Here is a 22,043-nt window from a genome sequence, read left to right as displayed (position 1 = left end):
ATGCAATGTGTCTCTTAGTTTGATTCTCGCAACTTTTGTAGAGTCATTGACCGCATGTGGAGAGCACTGCGTCCAACAAGCTCCAGTAAATCTCTCGCAGTCGTGAGCTTTGTTAATGCCTGACACTGGTTTGCGCATATCTGACAATGAGACCAAAGTTACAGTAGCTGCTCTCCAGTAGCTTGTCGGTCTTGTCTAGAATACATCGCCATAACAGGGTGGTAAAGGGTAGACCCTCGGGATAAAGGCCTCTAGCCGACGACAAAAGGATACTTTTTGCTGCCTGCCAGTTTGAAGAGATCTGATTTAGCAAGCACACCGCATAACGGAGCACGGCAGAATTGCATTGCCCTCCATACAAAATGAGTGGGTGCTTGAACTTAGTTGCCAAACAAATCACAAACAAAAGAACCAACTCTGCGTTGAGTATAGGATTATCATTCGAACATAAATTCAAATAATACGTCATCAAGTGTAAATTATGAAAGTAAAATTAAGCGGGAAGCTTAAAAAGGTGTTTTATGAAGAATTTTCGGTGTGAAGAAAATTAAAAGCAAGGTGGAAGAAATTTATAGAGTTAATCAAATACAATATAATAAATGCACATAAACAAAGCAAATGCATTGAGCCTTTGTGTAGAACAACATTTACTTAAACGTTTTAATGCTAGAAATTATGACTTATTGTGATGCCCTATTGTGCAAATGGTTCATTATGAGCTAGGTAGTGTTTGTTCGGTTGCACTAACACCCCCCTAACACCAACCTGTAGCTCAACAAGAACCATACTAAGGTAGAACAATAGAAATAAAAACGATTATTCCAATTGCTGACACGTAAAATATTAAATAAAGGTTATTTTTCAAAATACACGGTGCTTCCAGTTAGGGGTGGATTCAGCAAATATAGTTTTAGGGGGGAGGGCGACTACAACAAAACGCAATGATGTGTAGGTCTACATTAATCTGACGTTACAAAATAACCATGGATCGGTTAGTCTGGATCCGTTAGTGCTTGGATCCGTTAGTGCTTTCACTTGGAACAAAACATTGACAACAAAGAAGCCGAAAACTGATGGTCAAGACAATCGGTTTTGACTTAAGTTCAATAGTAACTTGCTTTTACAACAACTTTTATCCAAGTAAGTCCAGCAGTACTGTACAAAACTTCAAGAAAGAAACCGAATCTGCATATTCTTCGATACATTTCGTTGCACAAACAAGAATAAAACGCTACGGTAGATCGACAAAATTTAGTGTAAGATCAGCAAACAAACTACAAACGCGAACGCACTTCACTTTAGATATTTCTTTGGTTAAAACTTTCTCTTGTGCTATATGAGCTATAAAATGGATGTAGGCTACAAACACAAAATGTACTAAAATATAAAGGTCAAGGACGTCTCTCTCACAAGCAGTGTTTAAAAACATATGAAACGCTTTTGCTTCGCTTGATAGGGTAAATGTAATACCGCATTTAAAACAATGCATTTGTTAAAATGAGGTCAACAAAAACATAAGTGAGCCACAGTCCATACTATACTGTAAACACGTGCTGATGACTACATTCAAGATAACCTGTCATTTTCAATTGAGAGTGACTTAATATGCTTGTCAAGAAAGTCGTCTGGTAATTATTTAAATAGCTTTAATCAAAGCATGTAATCAATCTGCATCATGTTCGATTGCTTTCTAAAAACTTTCGTCCCATTGCATCTTCGCACCTTGCAGGATCTTTTTGTCCTCAGTTTTGTTCATCGGATCTTCTATTATTAGTTCAAAATGTTTTGTATCAGTTGGACCTTTGACATCAACATTGAAAGGAGAAGGGATTCTATTGGCCCTGAGTCCTTGCCAGTCAAATCCTTGATACCAACGTTGCTTTCTAATATCTCCAATTCCTCCTTTTTGGTACCCGAGTCTGCTTCGAGGTTCTAGTTTGCACAGGCCTCGAATCAGCACCTGCAGAAGATATTTAGAACAAAATTGTTACCTAACTTTAAACAGTTAGACTTTTTGCAAAAATTAATAAGCATACAGGCTTAAAAGCTTCTGTTGATTGTTGTTGGTGAGATGAAGAAGATTATTCACAAGTTGATTATTGGCATGTCGGAAGATTAGTATCACTATGTTAGTAAAAGTCCATATTTGATATTTTTGCTTTGTGGGCTACACACATGCGTCTGGTGGTTGAAGATTTGGTGAACCGAAAGGTAAAAAATGCAGGTTTTGAGCCACTCTAAACATGTCATTAAGTGCCCCACTACCCACAGCTGTGTGATCTCAACAGGTGTCGAACTGACCATTCTTCTGAGTAGGCTATTGCGATGACGTTCTTGTCATATTCACCAGTATGTCATCAGCTTTCATTTTTACAGAAGAGTGTTTTGTTGTTGCTGAAGTCCTTAGGCTACTTGACTTAATGTTATTCCATATCTCAAACAAAACTTCACCTCAACATGCTTTGTGACTCGCTTGGAAAACCTCACGCCTTCGATTCCGCTGAGAATATTTTCGTAGACCGTCATGTCATCATTGGCGTAGAAGGGAGTTGTCCGAGTCAAAAATTCATACAAAAGGATACCGAAGGACCACAAGTCGGCAGAGAAATCATGACCTAAAGCGAACTCAGTGCAACAAATTAATTTATTCTACAAATTAGGCTTCACAAAAGCAACAAAGATCCGCCAGTTAGCTCAGTGGTTACGCGCCCGGTTCAAGATCACGCGGCGCAAGTTCGACTCTCGGGGTGTGCGCTTGAGCAACGCATTTTCAGGACTGCTCTCCATTCAGCGGCACCTAGTGAATGGAATAATTTCCCGGCAACAACACTTCAACAATCGGAAAAATTCACTCTGCCAATCCCGGTAACCGGCCCTGCGTCAAGAGCCTCTACAAGTATGCGAAACTACCAGGAATAACCAATCAAGGCTATGTCAGTCCGAGGATAAAGATTCAAAACCAACCAACCATTTTCAAACATGTTAGATTTGATCAACATTTTAAATGAACTAGTGAAGAAATTGAACACAGGCTGAAAATAAAACATTTCGTGAATTGTTTAGTTTACCTCGATTAGAAAGGACTTCAGGAGGAAAGTACTCCGGTGTTCCACAAAATGTCCACGTTTTGAAGCCAATCTGCATGCGTTTTGCAAATCCAAAATCTACCAGTTTCACATAACCTCTGTGAAATACAGCAACCAATGTGGTCAATATAATCTTATAATCTACGTTTTATCGAGAAATCTACAAAACTCTCTTGTTTCATCGGAAAACATTATCTTAAACTGTGCTATTGGTCAACTTTCACCTCCATACAAACTGTGCGATACAAACAAAAATATAAAGCAACAGGCTATCTGAAACTTTAATTTTGCTTGGCTGGGTATTTTAAATGTCAATTAATCCGTTATTCTAAACAGAAAATATTCATTTGAAAGCCAATATGAAGAAGAGCCGCCACTAAAATTTGCTAATAAAGAAAAAAATATTTTCAAAACAGAATTTACTTGTGATCCAACATGAGGTTTTCCGGTTTTAAATCTCTGTACACAATTCCTCTTTTGTGCAGATAGTCCAAAGCTTCAAGAACACAAGCAGAACAAAACCTCGCAGTGGGTTCATTGAGCGCTCCGTAACGTTTTAAAACGTTATAAACTTCTCCCCCAAGGTAAGCATCCATCAACATGTAGATCTTCCAATCATCCTTAAAGGTCCTGAAGCAACAACATACACGATAAATATATGTGACTCGAACAAGCATGAAAAACAAAACGAGAGACCAAAATGAAGATGGCGGAATGGTGTTGAGGAAAAAGTTGAAAAATATGATGGATGAGAAGTGAGAACAGCAAAAGAAAGCATGGTGTGTAAACATATGTGGGTCCTTTGACAACAGTGATGTGAAAATAATAATTTATAATGATGTTTGGCTTTTGTGCATTTTGATGATCATTGATCAATGTCAGTACTGTAGCCCTACTATTGATGGGTCAAGCTGAGTCATATACCACAACAATTGCTTTATCTCAACAAGAAAAGGATGGTTACCAGATCTTAAACAATCAGTTCAGTTTTTTTATTTTTTTCTGCTGACGAATAAACAAAAATGTACACAACACAATAAACAAAAATCATTCGCACAGCAAGGATGGCAGCGAAAGACCAAAAGATGATCAAAGTCAGTGCAACCCGAACATATTAACAAAACACAAAAATTAAGGAACATAATTCCAGTACTTAAAACAATGAAAACTATTAATACTACAAAAAGTGCTCAATGCCAAGCAAAAAGGCAAAGCAGAGCGAATTAAATCAAATATAGTTATTACTATCTGAAGCCTTTACAAATTGTTTCACCTAACGGATCATCAGAAGGTCTTATTCAAATAGAATCTATATTTTCTATTTGAATAAGACCTTCTGATGATCCGTTAGGTGAAACAATTTGTAAAGGCTTCAGATAGTAATAACTATATTTGATTTAATTCCAGTACTTAACATAATACAGTGAAACAATGTCCCTGCTTTGGGATAGAAGAAAAGACAAACTCCCAGCTTATAAGAAGGTTGCCATGCCAAAAATGAATGTTCGGACAAACAAGTTTTTCTGAATTTTGATGCACTATATCTTATATAACAACCTTAATAAAGAAAAAATACATCAAAATATCTGCATTTAAGAAAATCTTCCCTAAACAGAACAAAGAAAACTTGTTTTGCAGTAAGGGTAAACTAAAATATATCGGAATTATGAAAATAAGTTTGTGGTTCCGACACACAAAGTACGGTATGCCTATTGCTTTGTTTTAAGTCTGCAAATGAAATTACCTGTAAAGCCGTCCAATAAACGGAGATCGAACCGCCATCAAAATATTCTTCTCAGCCAGTACATGCTGCTGCTGCCCGGTCTTGACTATCTTTGCTTTTCTAATGCTTTTCAATGCAAAAGCACTGTTTTGAATGCCGGGAACTTTAACTAATTTGACACAACCAAATCCACCTTGACCAAGTATCTTCAGAGGCTTAAAAATATAAAACAACAAGCATTGAAAAAGCTAGGCTAGATGTTTCAATTAGTATGAGAAAATTACTAATCAAGCCTTGTGCAACTTGAACAACTTTATCATATCATTGAAACGATCTGCCATGCTATTAAAAACTATTCTTCAATAATTGGCCATTGGCCAATCTTTAAAATATTGCGTGTTTTATTTTTTCTTGCCTTCAATCGCAGTGCAGTATATAACCTTGTGAAATTTTATTTTGTATGTTATTCGCTCTCTCTGAGGATGCGCATTGTCATAGTGCGCGAAACGTCAGTGAAGCAATAAACCAACCTGTTTATTGTTGCTTTTACTATCAATTTCATCAGATGAACGTTGCAACTAGTACTATAAACGATAATTGCCCTGATGAACACCCAAACTTTTCAATATTTGCTTTAATAATTAATTAATTTATATTGCTAAATGTTCTATTTTCAAATCAAGAAAATAGATAGTTGTAATTGCATTAAAACAGAGTGCGGTTGCTACGTACCCTCAGCTGATCTAATGTAATTGTTTTCAATATGGCTTCCGTTGTTTCGTCTATGGTCGGTGTGATTGTGTCTCGTTTTTTACTGTCACCATCTATTTCCACAATGCTTCCAGGTGCTTCAAATTCAAGAATTAAGAGTTCGATTAATTTACTGGTTTTCAAAAAGCTAAGAGTCGATTAGATACTGACACGTGATGTAGGCCTATCAAGGGAAATTCAGTTTTTTTAAAGATTTCTTTGAGGTACAATTTATTCGTCTTAAGCAATTGTAGCCGACTGCGAAAAGAAAACCTGAACTTTGATGTTTTAAAAAACAAGTTTTAAAAATGCACGGCGTTAAATTGTTTACAATGTTTAATAAGTTAAAAATGATAGTACATGTTTGATTAGGCCTATTGTTAGGCTACAAAGTATACCTTCCTCCGGAGGAGGTTGTTCTACAACAGCATCGAGTTTTAGCAAAGTTGCAGAATCAGACAAAGGAATTATGCTTGGATCAGAAGGAATTCTCTGGACCTGTATAGAAAACAATCCTATTGCCAATGTCCTACTGACTACAAAAAGAGAAAAAAGAAACAAGCCACAGCAGTGAGCCATTAGTCGACGCATATGGTTAGCAGGCGAAATAATAATATGCACAAGAGACGAAACATCAGTCTAATGCTAATCAGTCTGTTGAATTATGGAGAATTAATTATGTTGTACCATACACATATAAATTAAGCAAGATCGAAGGATTTGCTAACTTAACAACCCTTGCTTCGGTTCAATCCACCACTGAATACTGTTACTCTGCCTGGTACCGCAGCGCCCACACCCACTCCATCGACTAACGACGACGTGTGGGTGCTGTTATTGGATGCCTGTGACCAACTCCATCCACCCTGCTCAGCTTCGCCAAAAGAGAACCATTATACACTAGGCTCGCCTAGAAGAAGATCGCAACCAAAACTCCACTTCCCATCTCAAGAGTCTCCCCGGAGATTAAAGTCAAGACACCCCTTAATACCAGCTGCCTTTGAATTCATACAACCATTCAGTGATCATACCACCAGCGCAGCACATCATATGGAAGACAATTGGAATGCAGCATGGTGTGTCACCGACACCAGACTCGATACATGGTTTCATAGGCTACCTCACCCGGTAGCGCGCCCCCCTTTTATGAACTTGCCCCAGCCGACTTTTCTCAATAGAATTCGAACAAGGGTGCTGATCATGTCGCTCTTGAATGTTCCATTCACAAGACTCCAAATGGAATGTATGGTAGAGTAGCACTGAACAAACCTGCGCTACCTTGGCTTTTCATCACCTGAACTACATTGAAACCCAAACAATCTTGTCACACAAAAGAAGGAAGGATTTCAAAAATTATAAAAAAGTAGATACTGCTCTTACAGATGTTAGTGCGGCGGTGGTACTCTGAAGTAGCCTACTATACTTTAGCAATTTCAAGCATCTCCTGCAATGCTAAAGTTTTTACAAAAATTTGGCTGTCATCTTCGTCATTTGGGTATCAATCCCTGTTGATGTGTGAAAAATTAAAAGGAGATATGTATTCAATACATACATCAGCTATTGACCCAACTAGGGAACTGAACGCTTGACGATCCAGCATCAGTGCTGAGACAAAATTACTTTCCACTATTATGTTTGCGGATCGTTTGTCTTCAGTCAGCAAAGCACTTTCGCCAAAGTATTTTCCTGAAATCGAACAGATTTTTTTACTGATGGTGTAACTTGTTGCCGAATTGCATGAAAATCCGTTTACTGTAAAGATGTGAACTCTTCACACCAAGTACAAAATTGTGTATATTAGAAGTACCTTTTTCTAAAAAGCATACAAACTTTTCTTGGTAATCATCTATCGTTGAATCGGTCATCTGAAAAACAACGATGAAATAAGCTTTGTAAATGTAAAGTAACTTAATTGAATTAGAGGCAATTAAAGCTCAGAATAGTCTAACGCTCTAACCCTTTATAGACGTAGGCTACTTTATTCAGCAACTTACGTCTGCGTGGGTCACTTTGACCTTTCCAGATTGAATGATGTAAAATGTGTCACCGGCATCCCCTTGGCGAATAATGTAATCATCTTTATAAAAAGTTGCTTCTTCTAGGCAATCAGCTATTCGCAGCAGTTTATTGTCTGACAACGATTTGAGCTTTTCCACTGTTTTCAACAAACGAACATATTCGTTTCTTTTCAACTGGCCAGTTCTTTTGACTGCAGCCTGCACAAAACAATATCAAATATCAACGAAACAACGCCTCAGAAAGCAAATCAACCGTTTTTTTTAGCAAATCAATTCAAAACGGTTGATTTGATGTCTGGGACTCAAGTCACAGCACATCGTCTTACTATTGGTTATGCCATGTTTATATGAAGACTAATTTGGCACATGCTATCAGAGAATACCATAGTGTCTTTACGTTGGCATATGTAACTCTTTGTTTTTGCTAACCAACAAAGGTTTTAGAATATAATAATAATGTTTTTTTGTTATAGCTCTGTATCCATCGCAGACATAGGCTACGTTGCTCTCAGCGCTTCACAAAACAGACATTGTCAGCACAGCCATTTACAGGCGCAGACAGTGTCATTGCAGCCTTACAAAGAGACAGCAAAGTACATTATTTAAATCCATTCCATTCTCTGAATCCATTCCGTTACTGAGTGCTAAGCAGGAATAAGATCCGGCACCATTCTTAAAGTCTTTGCTAGGACCATAGCGATCGCCGTGGGTAGGACTATGTAGAGTATAGAACTCGAGCGCATATCAATTTAGAGGTAACCATTAAGCCACCGAACCCTTAATACTACTTAAATTTATTAATATTACTCACTATATTGCTTACTTAATATTTCTAACACATACTGTATAAAGCTCAAAAGAATTATGTTCAGTAACTTATTTAGAAGTTATTTATTGCTTTAATTTTAACTTTTGAAGATCCATTGATGCAGTGCACCGTTTTTATTCGTCGTTGCTTTATTCAATTAAGCTTGTCCTAAAAAAGCCACTCTATCCTCGGTCGACGGACATTGGAGCCCAACCATCTTCTTCACTCCAAGGTCTCTGCTCCTTCAAACGAGCATTTTCGTCGATTGAAATCAAGACATCCATTCGTGCCAGCCGCTCATCTTCTGAGCAACAAAGCTGATGGACAAAACATCTCTGCGGTTAATTGAACGAATCATAAATAGAAGTCAAGTACCACCAGGCTCCATTAGTTTATCTCCGACGCCGGCACATGCCCCATTGGCCGGCACATGCCCCATTGGCCTAACACTACAAAGACAGGCGTGGGTGAGCCTGAACCATCTTCACACGGGAGTCGGACGTGTCCACTCAACTATGCACCAATTGGGAATGGCCTCTTCCTTTTGCAAATGTAATGCTGAGGAACATACAGCAGACCACATCATCAACGACTGTACATTTTCAATCACCTAACAAAGCGAAAGGTCTGCGCGTCTTGGATGATGAAACCAAATACTGGCTGCTCTCTAGTGGCTTTCTATTGTAGTTCGGGAACATCGTGAATCTGGGGTGATAAAAGGATGGACCTTCGGTCCCAGAGGCTCACACAACGACCCTAACCGTTTTTATTAAAATTTACTCGCATTTAGCATAAAATAAAGTCTACAAGCATCATATCATTTCACAAAAAGAAGTTCCAAAAACAAACCTGAAATTTTGTTCTTTCCAAGCACCAAACATTCACATCACACTTTGCGCGGACGGAAGCAGTTCGTTTGCAGTTATACAAAATCGCAAGTTCCCCAAACACAGCGCCTGGTTTTAGATCGGTGACGTGGCAATGCACTCCACTTTTCGTATGATACACTTCCACCTGAGAAATATCAAACTGTTTAGTATCACTGTCAAGTTATGATATTTGCTTCAGAACATCATAAAAAAAACACGTCGCCACTAGCCTACAGTTGTTTTTATCATGCTAAATCAGCGATTCTTTTGCCTTGTCGGCACCACCTTAAAATTACCAACCAGTTCTCGCACCCCATCCTAGGATTGGCTGAAAAGTAATAGTCGCCTACAGTTCGAAATTTTTGTTGAAACCTGGTAAAATAACTTTGCTTCTTACGTCATATAACAACAAACCTTGATAATTCAGCATCCCCGCACCGCCTAGGCACAGGTCTCACACCCCTTAGTGGTGCGTGCACCCCTGGTTAAGAACCCCTGGTTAAGAACCCCTGTGCTAAATCATTTCACGTTTAAGATGAAAAATTTAAATATTTAAAGCTAATTTAAAATTTAAAGCAGAAGACTTGAATTGAAGTTTTTTTTTTCATGAATCACGGTGGCTAGAAGATTCCTGCAATATCAACCCTAATGCTCTAATACCCAGCCTGACATACCAAGCCGGTGTCCAAAACGTATAAATACGATCCAAATTCTCCTTCAGATATAACGTTAGCACCACTGGTGATTGTGTTGAGTGACATACACTCAACAAGTTGGTCAACTTGATCAGAATCCAAGCTTTTTAAAAACACATTTGTATTGAGGGCTTTTGAAATGAATTTTGCTTGCTCGACGGATTTTGGAGCAACATCGTCCTATAAAAGATGAAAAGTCTAAGTATTTTATAATGTATTAGTAAGCCTATAGTTAACATTTAAGTATTAAGCAGAAGACTGCAAATAGAAACTATGCATAAAAAAACACTGAGTCAGGTGTTATTCTCTCTTAACATTTTCAGTAAAACCAGCGCAAATAAATTCAACCAAATGCAACTTTGAAATACAGTCTAAAATTATCGGCTTGAACCAAAGTGTTTTATGTCCTCAAACAAAGACGATTCAATAAATAGTTCACTAGATTAGGCTATTACTAACATTAAGATTTTTTTGTGTAGAAGGGCGATTTTCAGCCGATATACCAAATCTTCCGCTTTTTTTCCCTGGTCCAAGTTCCGGAGCGTTTAACATTTTTGTTGCGCTCGCAATATCAGAAATGATATTTGCATCAACAACATCAGCAGGTAAGGCATCGCTTGGTGACCAGAGAGCCTTTAAACGACGAAGCTCTGAATCTTTTTCCCGAATTACCATTTCGACCGAATCCTTTAACACTGAAACCTGAGCAATGGACATAAAACGATTTTGTCAAGTAATTATCAGAAACAAGTATTTGAATATTATAAAACCAGTTTTCAATCACTATATGAAAAAAGAGACAGTAGTATAACACAGGGCTTCTCAGACTGTGGGTTGCGACCCAAAACAGGGTCGCAAATTGTTGTAAACTCCCCACCAAAGGGACGCATAGAAAATTATTTTTCTGAAATGGGGTAGCACAATAAAAAAAGTTTGAGAAGCTCTGCTATAATAACAAACCTCTGTTTAAACTTTAAAGCGTGATTCTATACTAAATCCTGTTCGTGTGATTTCCCCACTAGACTAGCCGTATTTCAGATATATTGCAGGTTATAACAAAATTTAAGCATGCAATTAAAATTTCAATGTCAAAATCAATCAATAACAAGTTGAATTTCGTCAGATAGGTACACGACGTTAAAAAGCATTGCAAAACCTGTGATTCCTTATCGTTCCGTAATTGAAGCAATTGCCTATGCAGGGAGCGGATAACTTCATCTTTCTCGTTCACAGAAGCTTCCAACTTTTGTATTTGATTCTGTGAATAGAAAATGCATTAAATGTAGGTTTAAGTGATTCATTTGTAGCATGGCGATCTATACTACTGGCCTTCCCAACGTGGCAACAGCCAAATAATGTGGGGGCCTATACGAAAATTCAATTTACCAACTGAGATAAGTGTTACAACATATAATCAGCAATTTTCATTGGTCAAGTAATGTTTTTGAGTCTAAAAATTGTAAATACAGTGCCAAAACATAATTAAGATGTAGTAATATTATTAAATAAGTGGCAAGAAAGTAGGACAAAAGCTACATGTTAAGAATACCATGAGAATCAAGATATCAACAGAATCAAGGTACACGAAATCAAGAGTGACCCAACTTTCAAAACACTCAGTATGTTAAAAAATTCGTTTTTTAATCCAGAAGTATTTGTTTGTTTGTAATAAATCATGCAAAGACGCCTTTTTCATGCCTAATATCTGTTAGTTGCCAAAACTTAATAGGCCCCCACATTATTTGGCTGTTGCCACGTTGGGAAGGCCAGTAGTATAGATCGCCATGATTTGTAGCAAAACTATGCAAACAAAGAAGCAATAAATTGTTTGTCACCTGTAAAGTTTCGATAAGTTTCGCTTCTGGACTGTTGGACATTTTGTGTGATTGATTTTTTTGTTTTTCGTATTGTTCTGTAGCTTGTCTTGCTTGCTTCGCTAACCTGAACAATTTAAAAAAAGCGAAATCCTATTTAACAATTATTGCTAATCGTTAACATAGCATTAAGTCTGCACATAAAAACAAGAGAACATGTTTAAGTGATGAAGCAGACCCTGATGTCGCTTAACCTGATCGGAAACTTGTACAACATATTGGTAAAGCTTTCGCCACCGCAAGGTGGCTGTAGCTTTTTCAAATAGACAAAAGCCGCCTTTTTGGTGGCGAAAGCTTTATCAACAAACCATACAACTTTCCGAAACAGGCTGAGTTTATTTACTTGCAATATGGTTAAATTTGCATTCTATTTCCAACTCATAACAATCACTTGCATCACAAGCTATTATTTTACCTATTCACCTCTTACAGTGTAATGTGGAAGGCGTAAGCTAAATTGATACGAGCAAATTCATACGACCAAAAATGACTATTTTCTCATAAGTCGTAAGGATATTGGTTCGGTTTGATGACATAGTTTTAAATGTGAAAATGCCAATGTTAGCGAGTGGTTGCAATATTGTGATTGACTTCATCAATCGCTAAAAGCAAACTTGTTCAATTAGGCTACACCCTACACCAGGGGTCGGCAAACTTTCTGTACTACTGGGCCAAATCTACAAACTTCCGGTAACGCGCGGGCCGCATAAATTTCAACCTATAAACAATCACCACATTATCCTTAAAATCATGGCGCACCTGCAACTCCTATTCCTGTGTCTATTGCACAATGAGACGTGTTTGTTGCCGTTTCATATTTATTGTCAAACACGTATTAAAACGCAATGCATTGTTTTTATTTAGTTATCATTTATCAATGTGAAGGATGATGTTGTTTCTGTGTCATGGCCAAGGTGTTTAAATCAACTGGCAACTTTGTTGATGATATTTGCAATACGTAATTCAAATGCCGATCTGACAGGCGAGTGCGAAGTTTATTCTTTGCGTAATTCATTTTTGAAAAAAGCTGCTCACAGCAATATGTGCTTCCAAACATGCACATTACAGGTTTTGCATTGTCATACAGATGAGGATAGGTGGATTTCTGGACATATTCTTTAAAAAAGTTGGCAATTGGAACTGAATCGTATTTGGCCTTCAATATGTTGGATGATTGAAGTTCAATGTTCAACCAAAGACTGGCTGCTCTCTAGTAGCCTTCCACTGTAGTCCGGGAACATCGTGAATCTGGGGTGGTAAAAAGATAGACCCTTGGCCCCAGAGGCTCACACGACGACGAAGACGATTGAAGTTCAATTATTTCCATTTGCATCTCATGTGGCATAGTATTGACATCCATTGAAAATGGAAGGCAAATAAATCGAATCTGTTTTTTTGATTTTTTAAATCGCAAAATCGAGATTCAAAGTTAGTTTTAGTGGAAACGATAAGTGATATGTAGGCTACTTATCAGGGTTGGAAGGTTTACAAAGGCCAAAATTGGGAAAATAAGCAAAGTTGGAATTGATTAATTGAGTTTCCCAAAGACGTAGCTTGTTTACGAAGGCATTAATATGATCATACATCTGATTAATAAATTGCTCCTTTCCTTGTAGTTGTAAGTTTAGCTTGTTCATATGAGAAGTGAAATCAGTGAGAAAGGCTAAATCTGTTAACCAATCAGGATCACTCAGTTCATCAATGCCGAAACCTGCATTCTTTTGTTTCAAGAAAGTCCCTATTTCGTTTCGCAAATCATAAAACCGTTGTAACATAGCACTGCGACTTAGCCATCTAACCTCGCAAAATACACCAGATCTTGATCTACAGCAGTGGTTCTTAACCTTTTTTTCCCCAGCGCCCCTTTTCAGAGATTTCCATAGTCTGGCACCCACCATAATATAAGGGCTGTAGCCTACTAATGACATTTTCTTCCAAGACCATAAGGCTAGCCTACAGCCAGTAGTAATTAGTTATTAGTTAGTAAGAAAAAACTAGTTTAAGCCGATGTTAGTTTTAATACTAAAAAATCAGCACAGATGTGCCTTAAGGCTCTTAACTTAAAAGTCTTAAGGCACATCTCTGCTGATTTTTTAGTAGTTAGTAAGAGTTACACTAATAACCATTATTGACTGACTATTATTATGACCAGTCCTTATGGTTTGCTTGCACTGCCTGCCCGCTGTCCCTGCCAAAAGCTGACCACAAAATGCCATTTACTTACTACAAGGAAAGGGAAACAATGCCCATTATCAACAACAAAGGCCATGCACAACACCATCCGACGTCCACGCTTGTCGGATGGTGTTGTGCATTGTGCTGTATAGGCCAACATAGAATGCTCTGAGAGAGAATCACTACTTCCCTTGTTAAACACAATCTCTATACTGTATATAGCTCCTCATCCTCGGTGGATTCTCGTACCCCCAGCAGAACTACTAAAGCAAATTTGCAGTGAGGAAAATATCGTTACACCTTCTGAATGTAGCGCCCCCTATAACGCCCCCTGAATATTTCCGCCCCTCTAAAAGTTAACAGCGCCCACTAGGGGGCGGTAGCGCCCAGGTTAAGAACCACTGATCTACAGCATTCATCACTCCAAGTAAACTTTTGAATTGGCTGTGGTTAAGGCCTCTTGCCAAAACAAAGTTGATTATTTTAACAACAGTAGACATTGTTATGATATAAAATGAATTCATGCGTACATAATGATGAAACTTTAGTGTATGCACTAAAAGTAAGATCGTTCGAGGGCCGCAAAAAGTTTGTCCGCGGGCCGCATTTGGCCCGCGGGCCGCAGTTTGCCGACCCCTGCCCTACACCTACAGAAATTTCAGATATTTTTTTTAAATTTTAATTTCAAATCAAATTCTGGCATTGACCCATCACTGATGAAAATCGAAGCCTGTGGGGAGGGATTCAGTAACAAGTGGTAACAATGGTAACTATCAAACTTAAAGCCAGTTCTGGTAACAGAATCAGATGCTGCAAATAGAGATTAGTCTGAAATTAAGTTCTACTTGTGAGAAACTCATGAATTTAAATCACGCGTGCACATAACGTATTGGTATTACTGAGTGTAACGGTTCAAAAGCTGCTTAAATTGCTAAATAATTTATCTAATGATCTCCAAATGTACTTAAAAACTAAAAAATCACATGAAGTGTTACAACTATTAGAAAAACACCACGAATAAATTATACATTGGATAGAGAATGCTAAAGTTCATCCGGTTTTATAACCTCCAGTCCTCCAGTCATTTTACTGTTGACGCAAACGTTGGGCAACCCTGTGTTGGTTAACATTTGCGTTCCAATCTGTCTAGCCCTGTCCTCACTCAGCATTCCACAAAAGTCATATTTTTAGCTTTCGTCTCGACCCTACAGCCTATTATAAAATATCTTTCGTTTGTGTTACATGCAAAAACAACAGTTTTCAAAACTTTAAACATACTAGCTTTTTCTTGGTTGTCACAACCCTTTGATAAGGTTGAAAAATTAACAAGCGATAAGCCAAAACAAAACTAATGCTAAATAGGCCAAATGATGCGCGAACTGTAACAACAAAACATGTCATACCCCCATTTAAAACTCTTTTGCCGCAAAACAGCTGCCATATGAAATTAAAAACACAGTAAAATAAGGAGCAAAATCGATTGCTTTTGTAATCAGCTACACATAAACAAAGGAATGTACTCTAACCACAATAAAAAACACTCTCTCCATGTTTTCAATCACAACCATTGAAATTATCAAAACCAAAAACGTTTGTAAGCTATTTTTTCACACCTATATAAAACACCAAACTAACTGACTTTACTAAGCAATCGAAGCAGACCACTCAACTATAGCTTATCTATAAGCTGATGCTTTATCATCGTAAGCAACGTACTGGAACCACTACAGTCTTGCCGCATGCCATTATTTGATCACTGTGTTTACTTGTGTCGCAACTGTTACCAAATCTCCTGACGAAACGAACCATGAATTGCGAAGTTAGCCACCGAGAAACAATATCACAGTCATTCAATACCAACATAAAAAGTTTACTTTGTTATGCTTTGCGTCTTCGTTATTTACCATGATGTGGCCTACAAACCTATTCCATTACAATATCTTCACGTTTTGAAGTTCAGTGTGGGCTACTCTAAGCTGACTGAAGAAGGCAGTTTTGTTTACAGACATAATCACAGAACTGACATTTTGTGAATATGATTCAATTAAATTCACCATCGCATTATCATCGACTTATAATTGCTTTTTTATATTTCACAAACAACAAATAGTTAGCTACCTGTCAATCTTAGCATCCTTTTCAGCAGCTTCTGATTGTAATCTATCCACAATTGACGTCATTTGAGCATGCCACTCATTGCGGTGTCGATCGTTCGTAGACATAATGTTTTCGTTGTGAGAATTCTCTAAATGGATTAAGCTAAGATTAAAAAGTGGAAAATTAAATTTCATAATTTGTCTTAAAAATCACATTAAATGGACTGAACTGAAACCTGAAAATAATTTAAACTAACTAGTAAAAGGTTACTCTTTATTTTACTCACACACTAACTCCATAAGTTTACACGCAAATAGCCTACATACTCTATTTACGCCAACAGTAAATGACAAGAATTTCAGCTGGAAAAAATGGTAGGCATGTTTTGTAGTCCATAGTTGGCTTACACTGGTTGTGATTATGACTTGAATTGAACGATGAAGGCTTTCAAATTTAGCTTCCTACGATACAGGTTGATGAGCTTTCTATTTTTTGCCAACTTAATTCATGAATTCGACTTGTTTGCTTAGCTTATCGCGCCGTGGAAGGTTGCTTACAATGCTTAGCTTATTTTGTCAACCGAAGGTCAGCCTACGTTTTCTGATTAGTTTTTGTCAGTCCATTTGTATGACAGTAACAAACCTTATGACAGCCTATTTCGAGCATGCATTAAATTGTCACCAGGGAAAATTTATTTAAACATTTAACTTACCGACAATTTCTGAGTTCAATACTTTGACATACTGCACTCGCAATTTTCGGCTTTTAGTCAAACTATTTCATTCGAGCAAAGAATATATTTTACCGAGAGATTTGTACAACAGGTACTCAAAATAGTTTTGTATGACACTTGAATCGACCTCTAAAACTTGACCAATTTTACGCTTGTCATTTCCTGTTATTTAGCATATACTGTATGTACTGTATTTAGCATGTTGCTGAGTAGGCTACACAAAATAACAATTATTATGTTACTAAAATTATTTAATAGCCTACGGTATTATTCAAAGCATTTGTGTACAAAACTGTACAAAAATTGACATTCATACCTCAATCTCTATGCTCAAAACAACTTACTAAGTTAGTTAACTGCTGATTTAAATTTTATTTCAATCATTACTCTATACGGAATGGATGCAATATTAACCTGTGTAATTTTGCACCAAAACAGCTGAATAAACGCGCTTTCTTGTGATTGAACGATTAATGCTGCTTTTCTAATGCTCTCGTCACCAGTGCATAATTCTTTTGTGGAATGAATGGTGAATACAATGCATACACTAAGCAAATATTTCTTTTGTTTTCCACACTTAAATGTAAGCAACACCGACAAAAGCAGATCTGAATCATTATGAACTAATTTTCAATAAGATTATGTTTGCCTGCCTTGGATTGTCGCTTTTTATCACAGCCAAATGAAAAATTCGTTCAAACATAACCCTGCCTTCAAACATCGTTTGAAAACGTTAAATAGAACCCAACACAAAGCATGAGATATAGTTATAAAAGCATGAGTTGGAAAAACACGTTCAAGCAAAGGAAATTTTTGTTAATGGTGTGCAAGATTACTTTAACATAAACTTGAAAAATTACAATTTGAACACCACCTAATTATGCGCAAACGCGTTTAATAAGATAGTGAATTCGATTCTGACAACAAAATATTGGTAGGCCTAAAGCCTAATTTTGGTAAATCTTAGTCAACAATCTTGTGGCCCTGCTATGATCTATGGCAGGCCTACTTTCATTTCTAAGGTGTAAAAATAGGCTACCATAGTTTTACGTATAGCCTACAAAAAAATTTCAACCCCCAATCATACGATTCTGCGCACGTTACTGGCATAGGTGGACAACACATTGATCTTTATCTCCTGGTCCATAGCCACATCTCAGTTGATTGATCACATCTGATTTCATACGGACTTATTTAAAATTGTAAAAACAAAGTCGTTTTTGGACATTCTTATGAAACAATCCTACTCTAAAAAGGTCAGAAAGCTTTACTGGTTTGAGTACTACTCAGCACAGTCTGCATGCTTGTGCAGAGATGATACTGCAGTAGTTCTTGCATAATTTTCAAAGACTACTAGCTTATAGGCTACGCTGCAAATTTCAGAAATTCCATAACACAATAAGTTAAGTCAAATTTACAAAATAAACACCGAAATGATTGAAGCCGGCCATGATAAGAATCTACTTACCCCCTGATTCGTCAACGTCGTTGGGATTTGCTTTCACAGCTCTCGTTCCCATTTCATCGCTTTCACACGATCGGCTACGACTTTTCTTCTTTTTTGGTTGGCCAGCTTTTCGTGCACAACCAGTGAGAGATACAACCGCAAAACTTGGAACTGAATCTCCTACGTCTTTTGGCCTTTGCTGCTGGACCGAACTCACAGCTCCCATTTTGATTGGCCGAAGAAATGCCGATAGCTATTTGTCAAAGATAAATATTTGCAAAAGTCCGCAGCGATAATTAAACATCATTCCGCCTAAGTGAGAAGTATGAGTGGTGATCTTTTCTTTAATAAAATGCAAATAAAACTTCTACAATTCGACAACTAATTCATAAAATAAAAAATAATTTTAAAATAAGTTTGAAATCTTAAAGACTAAACAGTGTTTTGTAACAAAAAATTAAAAAAGTAGGCTTAAAAAAAAGTAAACAAATTTACAATATTTTTTGACCTTCAATTATAATGTGTTTACTCTAGAGATTAAAGCAAGTCATTGTAAACTAGCACAATAGATTAATTCATCTTTGTTAAAGCCATAAGCTTTTAGTTGGAATGGCTCGGAGGCTCGGAGCGAATTGCTGAGCAAACAAAAACATTGTAAGCTAAGTTGAAACCAGGCTCCTTTTTATTACTGTTGTTTTAGTTTAGGTGAAATAAAGTAGCATTTTAGTTTTCTAGGTTATGATCACTTTCTATCGCCGGTTGCGTCAGGACAGATTCTTCTCTTCAGACCATGGCAAACATGAACGGCTTCATAGAAATTATTGCTTTCAGCTTAACGATCCAATGTACAGTAGATTGAGAGAAAGACTTGGATTAATTTCATTAGGGACGAGCATCGTTACAAGATTTTACACGCGGATTGTTTGATAGACCTACCCAAATTACTACAGCATCACTCGAGGGACTTTTGTATAGCAGTGATCTCAGTATTAGTGCAATTCAATACGACATGCTTTAAATGTTTAGTAGGCCTACTGTAAAGTAAAACTGCAATACAAAAGTATGATTCATAAAAATGAAAGGTTGTTATACAGTATGTTCATCATGCCCATTTGCGCCTTCAAAATGTTTTTGAAGCATATGTCGTTTCGGAAGTCCCTGTTTCTTTCAGATAAGAAATCATTTCATGTACCGGTGCAATAACAATAAAGGAATTGACTTGCACAACAAGTTCATCTTCAAACAAATGAAATATGCCTACCACGATTGGCGTTCGCCAAGCTGTGTTGGCTATGTAGTAGGCTATAAGCTACCAATAAAAATGTTGACGTTGAAATCGTAAAACATTCATTATTGATGTTAATGATATTTATTTTTAGAACGCTCTTCTTGAAATATTCATTGTTTGACTTCTTGTCTAAATATAAATATCTGACTTGCACTTTTTGATAGACATTTACTATAATCTGCTGCAGCTCACAGATGCGAAAAATTCCAAATTTTTGAGTTGCTTTTTGGAATTTGCTTGACTTTAACCACTGTATTCAGTTCGTTTTCACCTTGTAACTAACTATACTTTATTGCTTTGTTTTTTGCTTCTTCGTAGTCTTTTCGCATTGTTATGCTTTCCTCAACCTTTGTTATAGCTTTCGTCACGTCAGATACCCTTTGTAAACCGCATGGGTCTTTTTACTAGGCCCATATGTTTTTCTGACTAGAAACTTATGAAAAGCAACTGATCGATAAATTTTAAAAGTTGATCGTGTAAAAATAAAGTTGTAGGCTAAGCCTATTGTTTTCCTCTATATTTGTTGTTTTGAACCCGAACTATAGCCTACATGTAGCGGTGGTTTTTATTTATATCTAAAAATGGTGATATTTTTTTTAAATGAACCAGATTAATGTGATTCCTTGTTCGGATGCCGAATAAAGACCAGTAGCTCACTATCAAAGATTGTATTTTATCTTATCCGCGATAAAAAGTTATTTCTCCCCATTTTTTTACAAACATTCATCTGAAATACAAAAGAAAAGCTTCAATAAATGAAAAGCAAACGCACTTATAAAAATAGTGACATCTAAAATAAAAAGCAGGTTCACAGTAAAATAGCTGCAATCTGAAAAGCAAATGAGTAAGCACCGCCCTTAAAATAAACCGCTACAAGAATACAATTGAGTTACAAACTTACGATATTGTATTTCCTTTTTGAGCATACACGGCCCATGCATGCATTACAGTTAGGGTTGCCAAACAATTATTTCTAGAATGTATTTTTTTTATTTTCCCCCATTCCTAATATCAACCAAATTTCTTCCAAAGTCGCTTTTTAAGTATTTTCATCTGCTCTCCTGCTCAGCTATACTACAACTTGATTTTAGCTTTTGAACGACAAGATTGGTCGTTCCACTTGTTCAACGACACCAACGTTTTAAAAGGTGTTTGTATAGACGCAAAACTTTGCAAGGTCTATTACCTAGCTGTCATCACACTTCACTCACGAAAGCCTGCCAGCTCGATACAAGTTCCATTAGTCTTCTGCAATGCGATTGCACTTTACAAGGAAATGGGGGATTGTGGTAGCTTCACGAAATTGTTTGCTGTTAGGATTGTTCGACTTTGGTAGCTGAGATATGAAAAAGCAAAAAACGCAAACCAAATCCACCTTACTAATGGAAAAGCATAACAAGAATTTGGCTGCCGCACAGATACTTTAATAACCCACAAAAGTTAGTTTTTTGTTTTTTTAGTTAAGGAACTTTAAAGTTTTGCTGAAGTAAAAGTTTCCGCAAACCACGTATATGTTCAGTACGACGTGACAAAAATGTAGGTAGATCATTTGACTTTCCGCAATGTCAAAAAAATGAAGTTTTCTCACTGCAGTCTATAAAAAAAATATTTAACTAAAAGCCTTCATCTTAACTGCTTATAGCAAAACAATGACGTTTTGAACAAAAGATTTTCTACATAGGCTTATACATAAAAAAAAAACATGTAACGCAAAATATCGCAGGAACCGTGAAAGCTCGCAGTTCGCATGAATTACCGTATTTGCTGTAATTGTTAATCTGCTTTTGTATACTGACTAGCTGATTGACATGAAGAAAATCTTTATGCCAGAAGATACTGTTTCTGCGTGGATTTAGTTTTGGCAGAAAATATTTGCCATAGAACAGACAAATTTAAAACATGAAGCATTCTGCAATGGAAAAATTTAGGCTAGTTTTGTTTAAAAATAACATAGAATAGAAAAATACAATAATAACGGATAGGTATCTAATCAAATAGAATTGAATCGCTTGATGTTGACCGGCCTACTTGTATCTGGAAAATACAATTGAGCTTTTCAAAATCTTACCAGCAAAATAATTGAAAAGTCTGCTTAGTGCTCAACGTAATAAAAAAATATAAACCCAAAAATGTAAACACTGAACTGATGTTCAGCAAACGTTTCGAAAACCTGACGCTTTTATCTTCAGTGCCATTGAATAAAAGCAATCTGGAGTGTCTGTCGGTTGTAAATTTAACTGCGCCTGACGTCACAAGGGCTAATCAACAAGCTAATTGGAAAATTACGTAGTAAAAGTCAAGCCTTCAAAATGTATCAATAAATCCTGCCAGTTTATCAGCCAGACGCCAGATAGGATAGGCCCCTTCCAAAAAGTAAAAATAAAATGTCTTGCATGTTGAACTGGTGAACAAATACCATTTTAATTTCAACATCAAAAGAAAATTTTATTCTCTCAATCTCGGTGGCAACGCTTGCGTCC

At 36.9% G+C, this 22,043-nt stretch overlaps 1 protein-coding gene across 1 annotated transcript; it reads right to left on the bottom strand.

Moving 5' to 3' along the window:
* Positions 1–111: 111 nt before the first annotated feature.
* Positions 112–18,423, bottom strand: LOC145779487 (cGMP-dependent protein kinase 1-like). Its single transcript, XM_082591089.1, has 17 exons — positions 18,297–18,423; positions 16,117–16,243; positions 11,785–11,890; positions 11,106–11,207; positions 10,409–10,651; positions 9,929–10,129; positions 9,235–9,399; positions 7,554–7,775; positions 7,367–7,424; positions 7,112–7,245; positions 5,958–6,057; positions 5,542–5,657; positions 4,831–5,024; positions 3,510–3,716; positions 3,069–3,184; positions 2,452–2,615; positions 112–1,960 (listed from the first exon to the last, which is right to left on the bottom strand). Exons 1-17 carry the CDS (start codon positions 18,346–18,348, stop codon positions 1,691–1,693), a joined length of 2,577 nt encoding a protein of 858 aa, XP_082447215.1. The 5' UTR covers positions 18,349–18,423; the 3' UTR covers positions 112–1,690.
* Positions 18,424–22,043: the final 3,620 nt, after the last annotated feature.

Source organism: Aplidium turbinatum, chromosome 11 (genome assembly GCF_918807975.1).
Source record: "Aplidium turbinatum chromosome 11, kaAplTurb1.1, whole genome shotgun sequence".
Taxonomy (NCBI): domain Eukaryota; kingdom Metazoa; phylum Chordata; class Ascidiacea; order Aplousobranchia; family Polyclinidae; genus Aplidium; species Aplidium turbinatum.
The sequence above is the reverse complement of the archived record's forward strand: the minus strand, read 5'-3'. Positions and strand labels throughout refer to the sequence as shown.

Coding starts and splice junctions, on each gene's coding strand:
- LOC145779487 (XM_082591089.1), bottom strand. CDS start 18,348: ATGGGAACGAGAGCTGTGAAAGCAAATCCCAACGACGTTGACGAATCA. Junction 11,891..16,116: donor AAGGATGCTAAGATTGACAG/GTAGCTAACTAT, acceptor TAAATTGTTCAG/GTTAGCGAAGCAAGCAAGAC. Junction 1,961..2,451: donor GAGTCACAAAGCATGTTGAG/GTGAAGTTTTGT, acceptor TATCTTCTGCAG/GTGCTGATTCGAGGCCTGTG.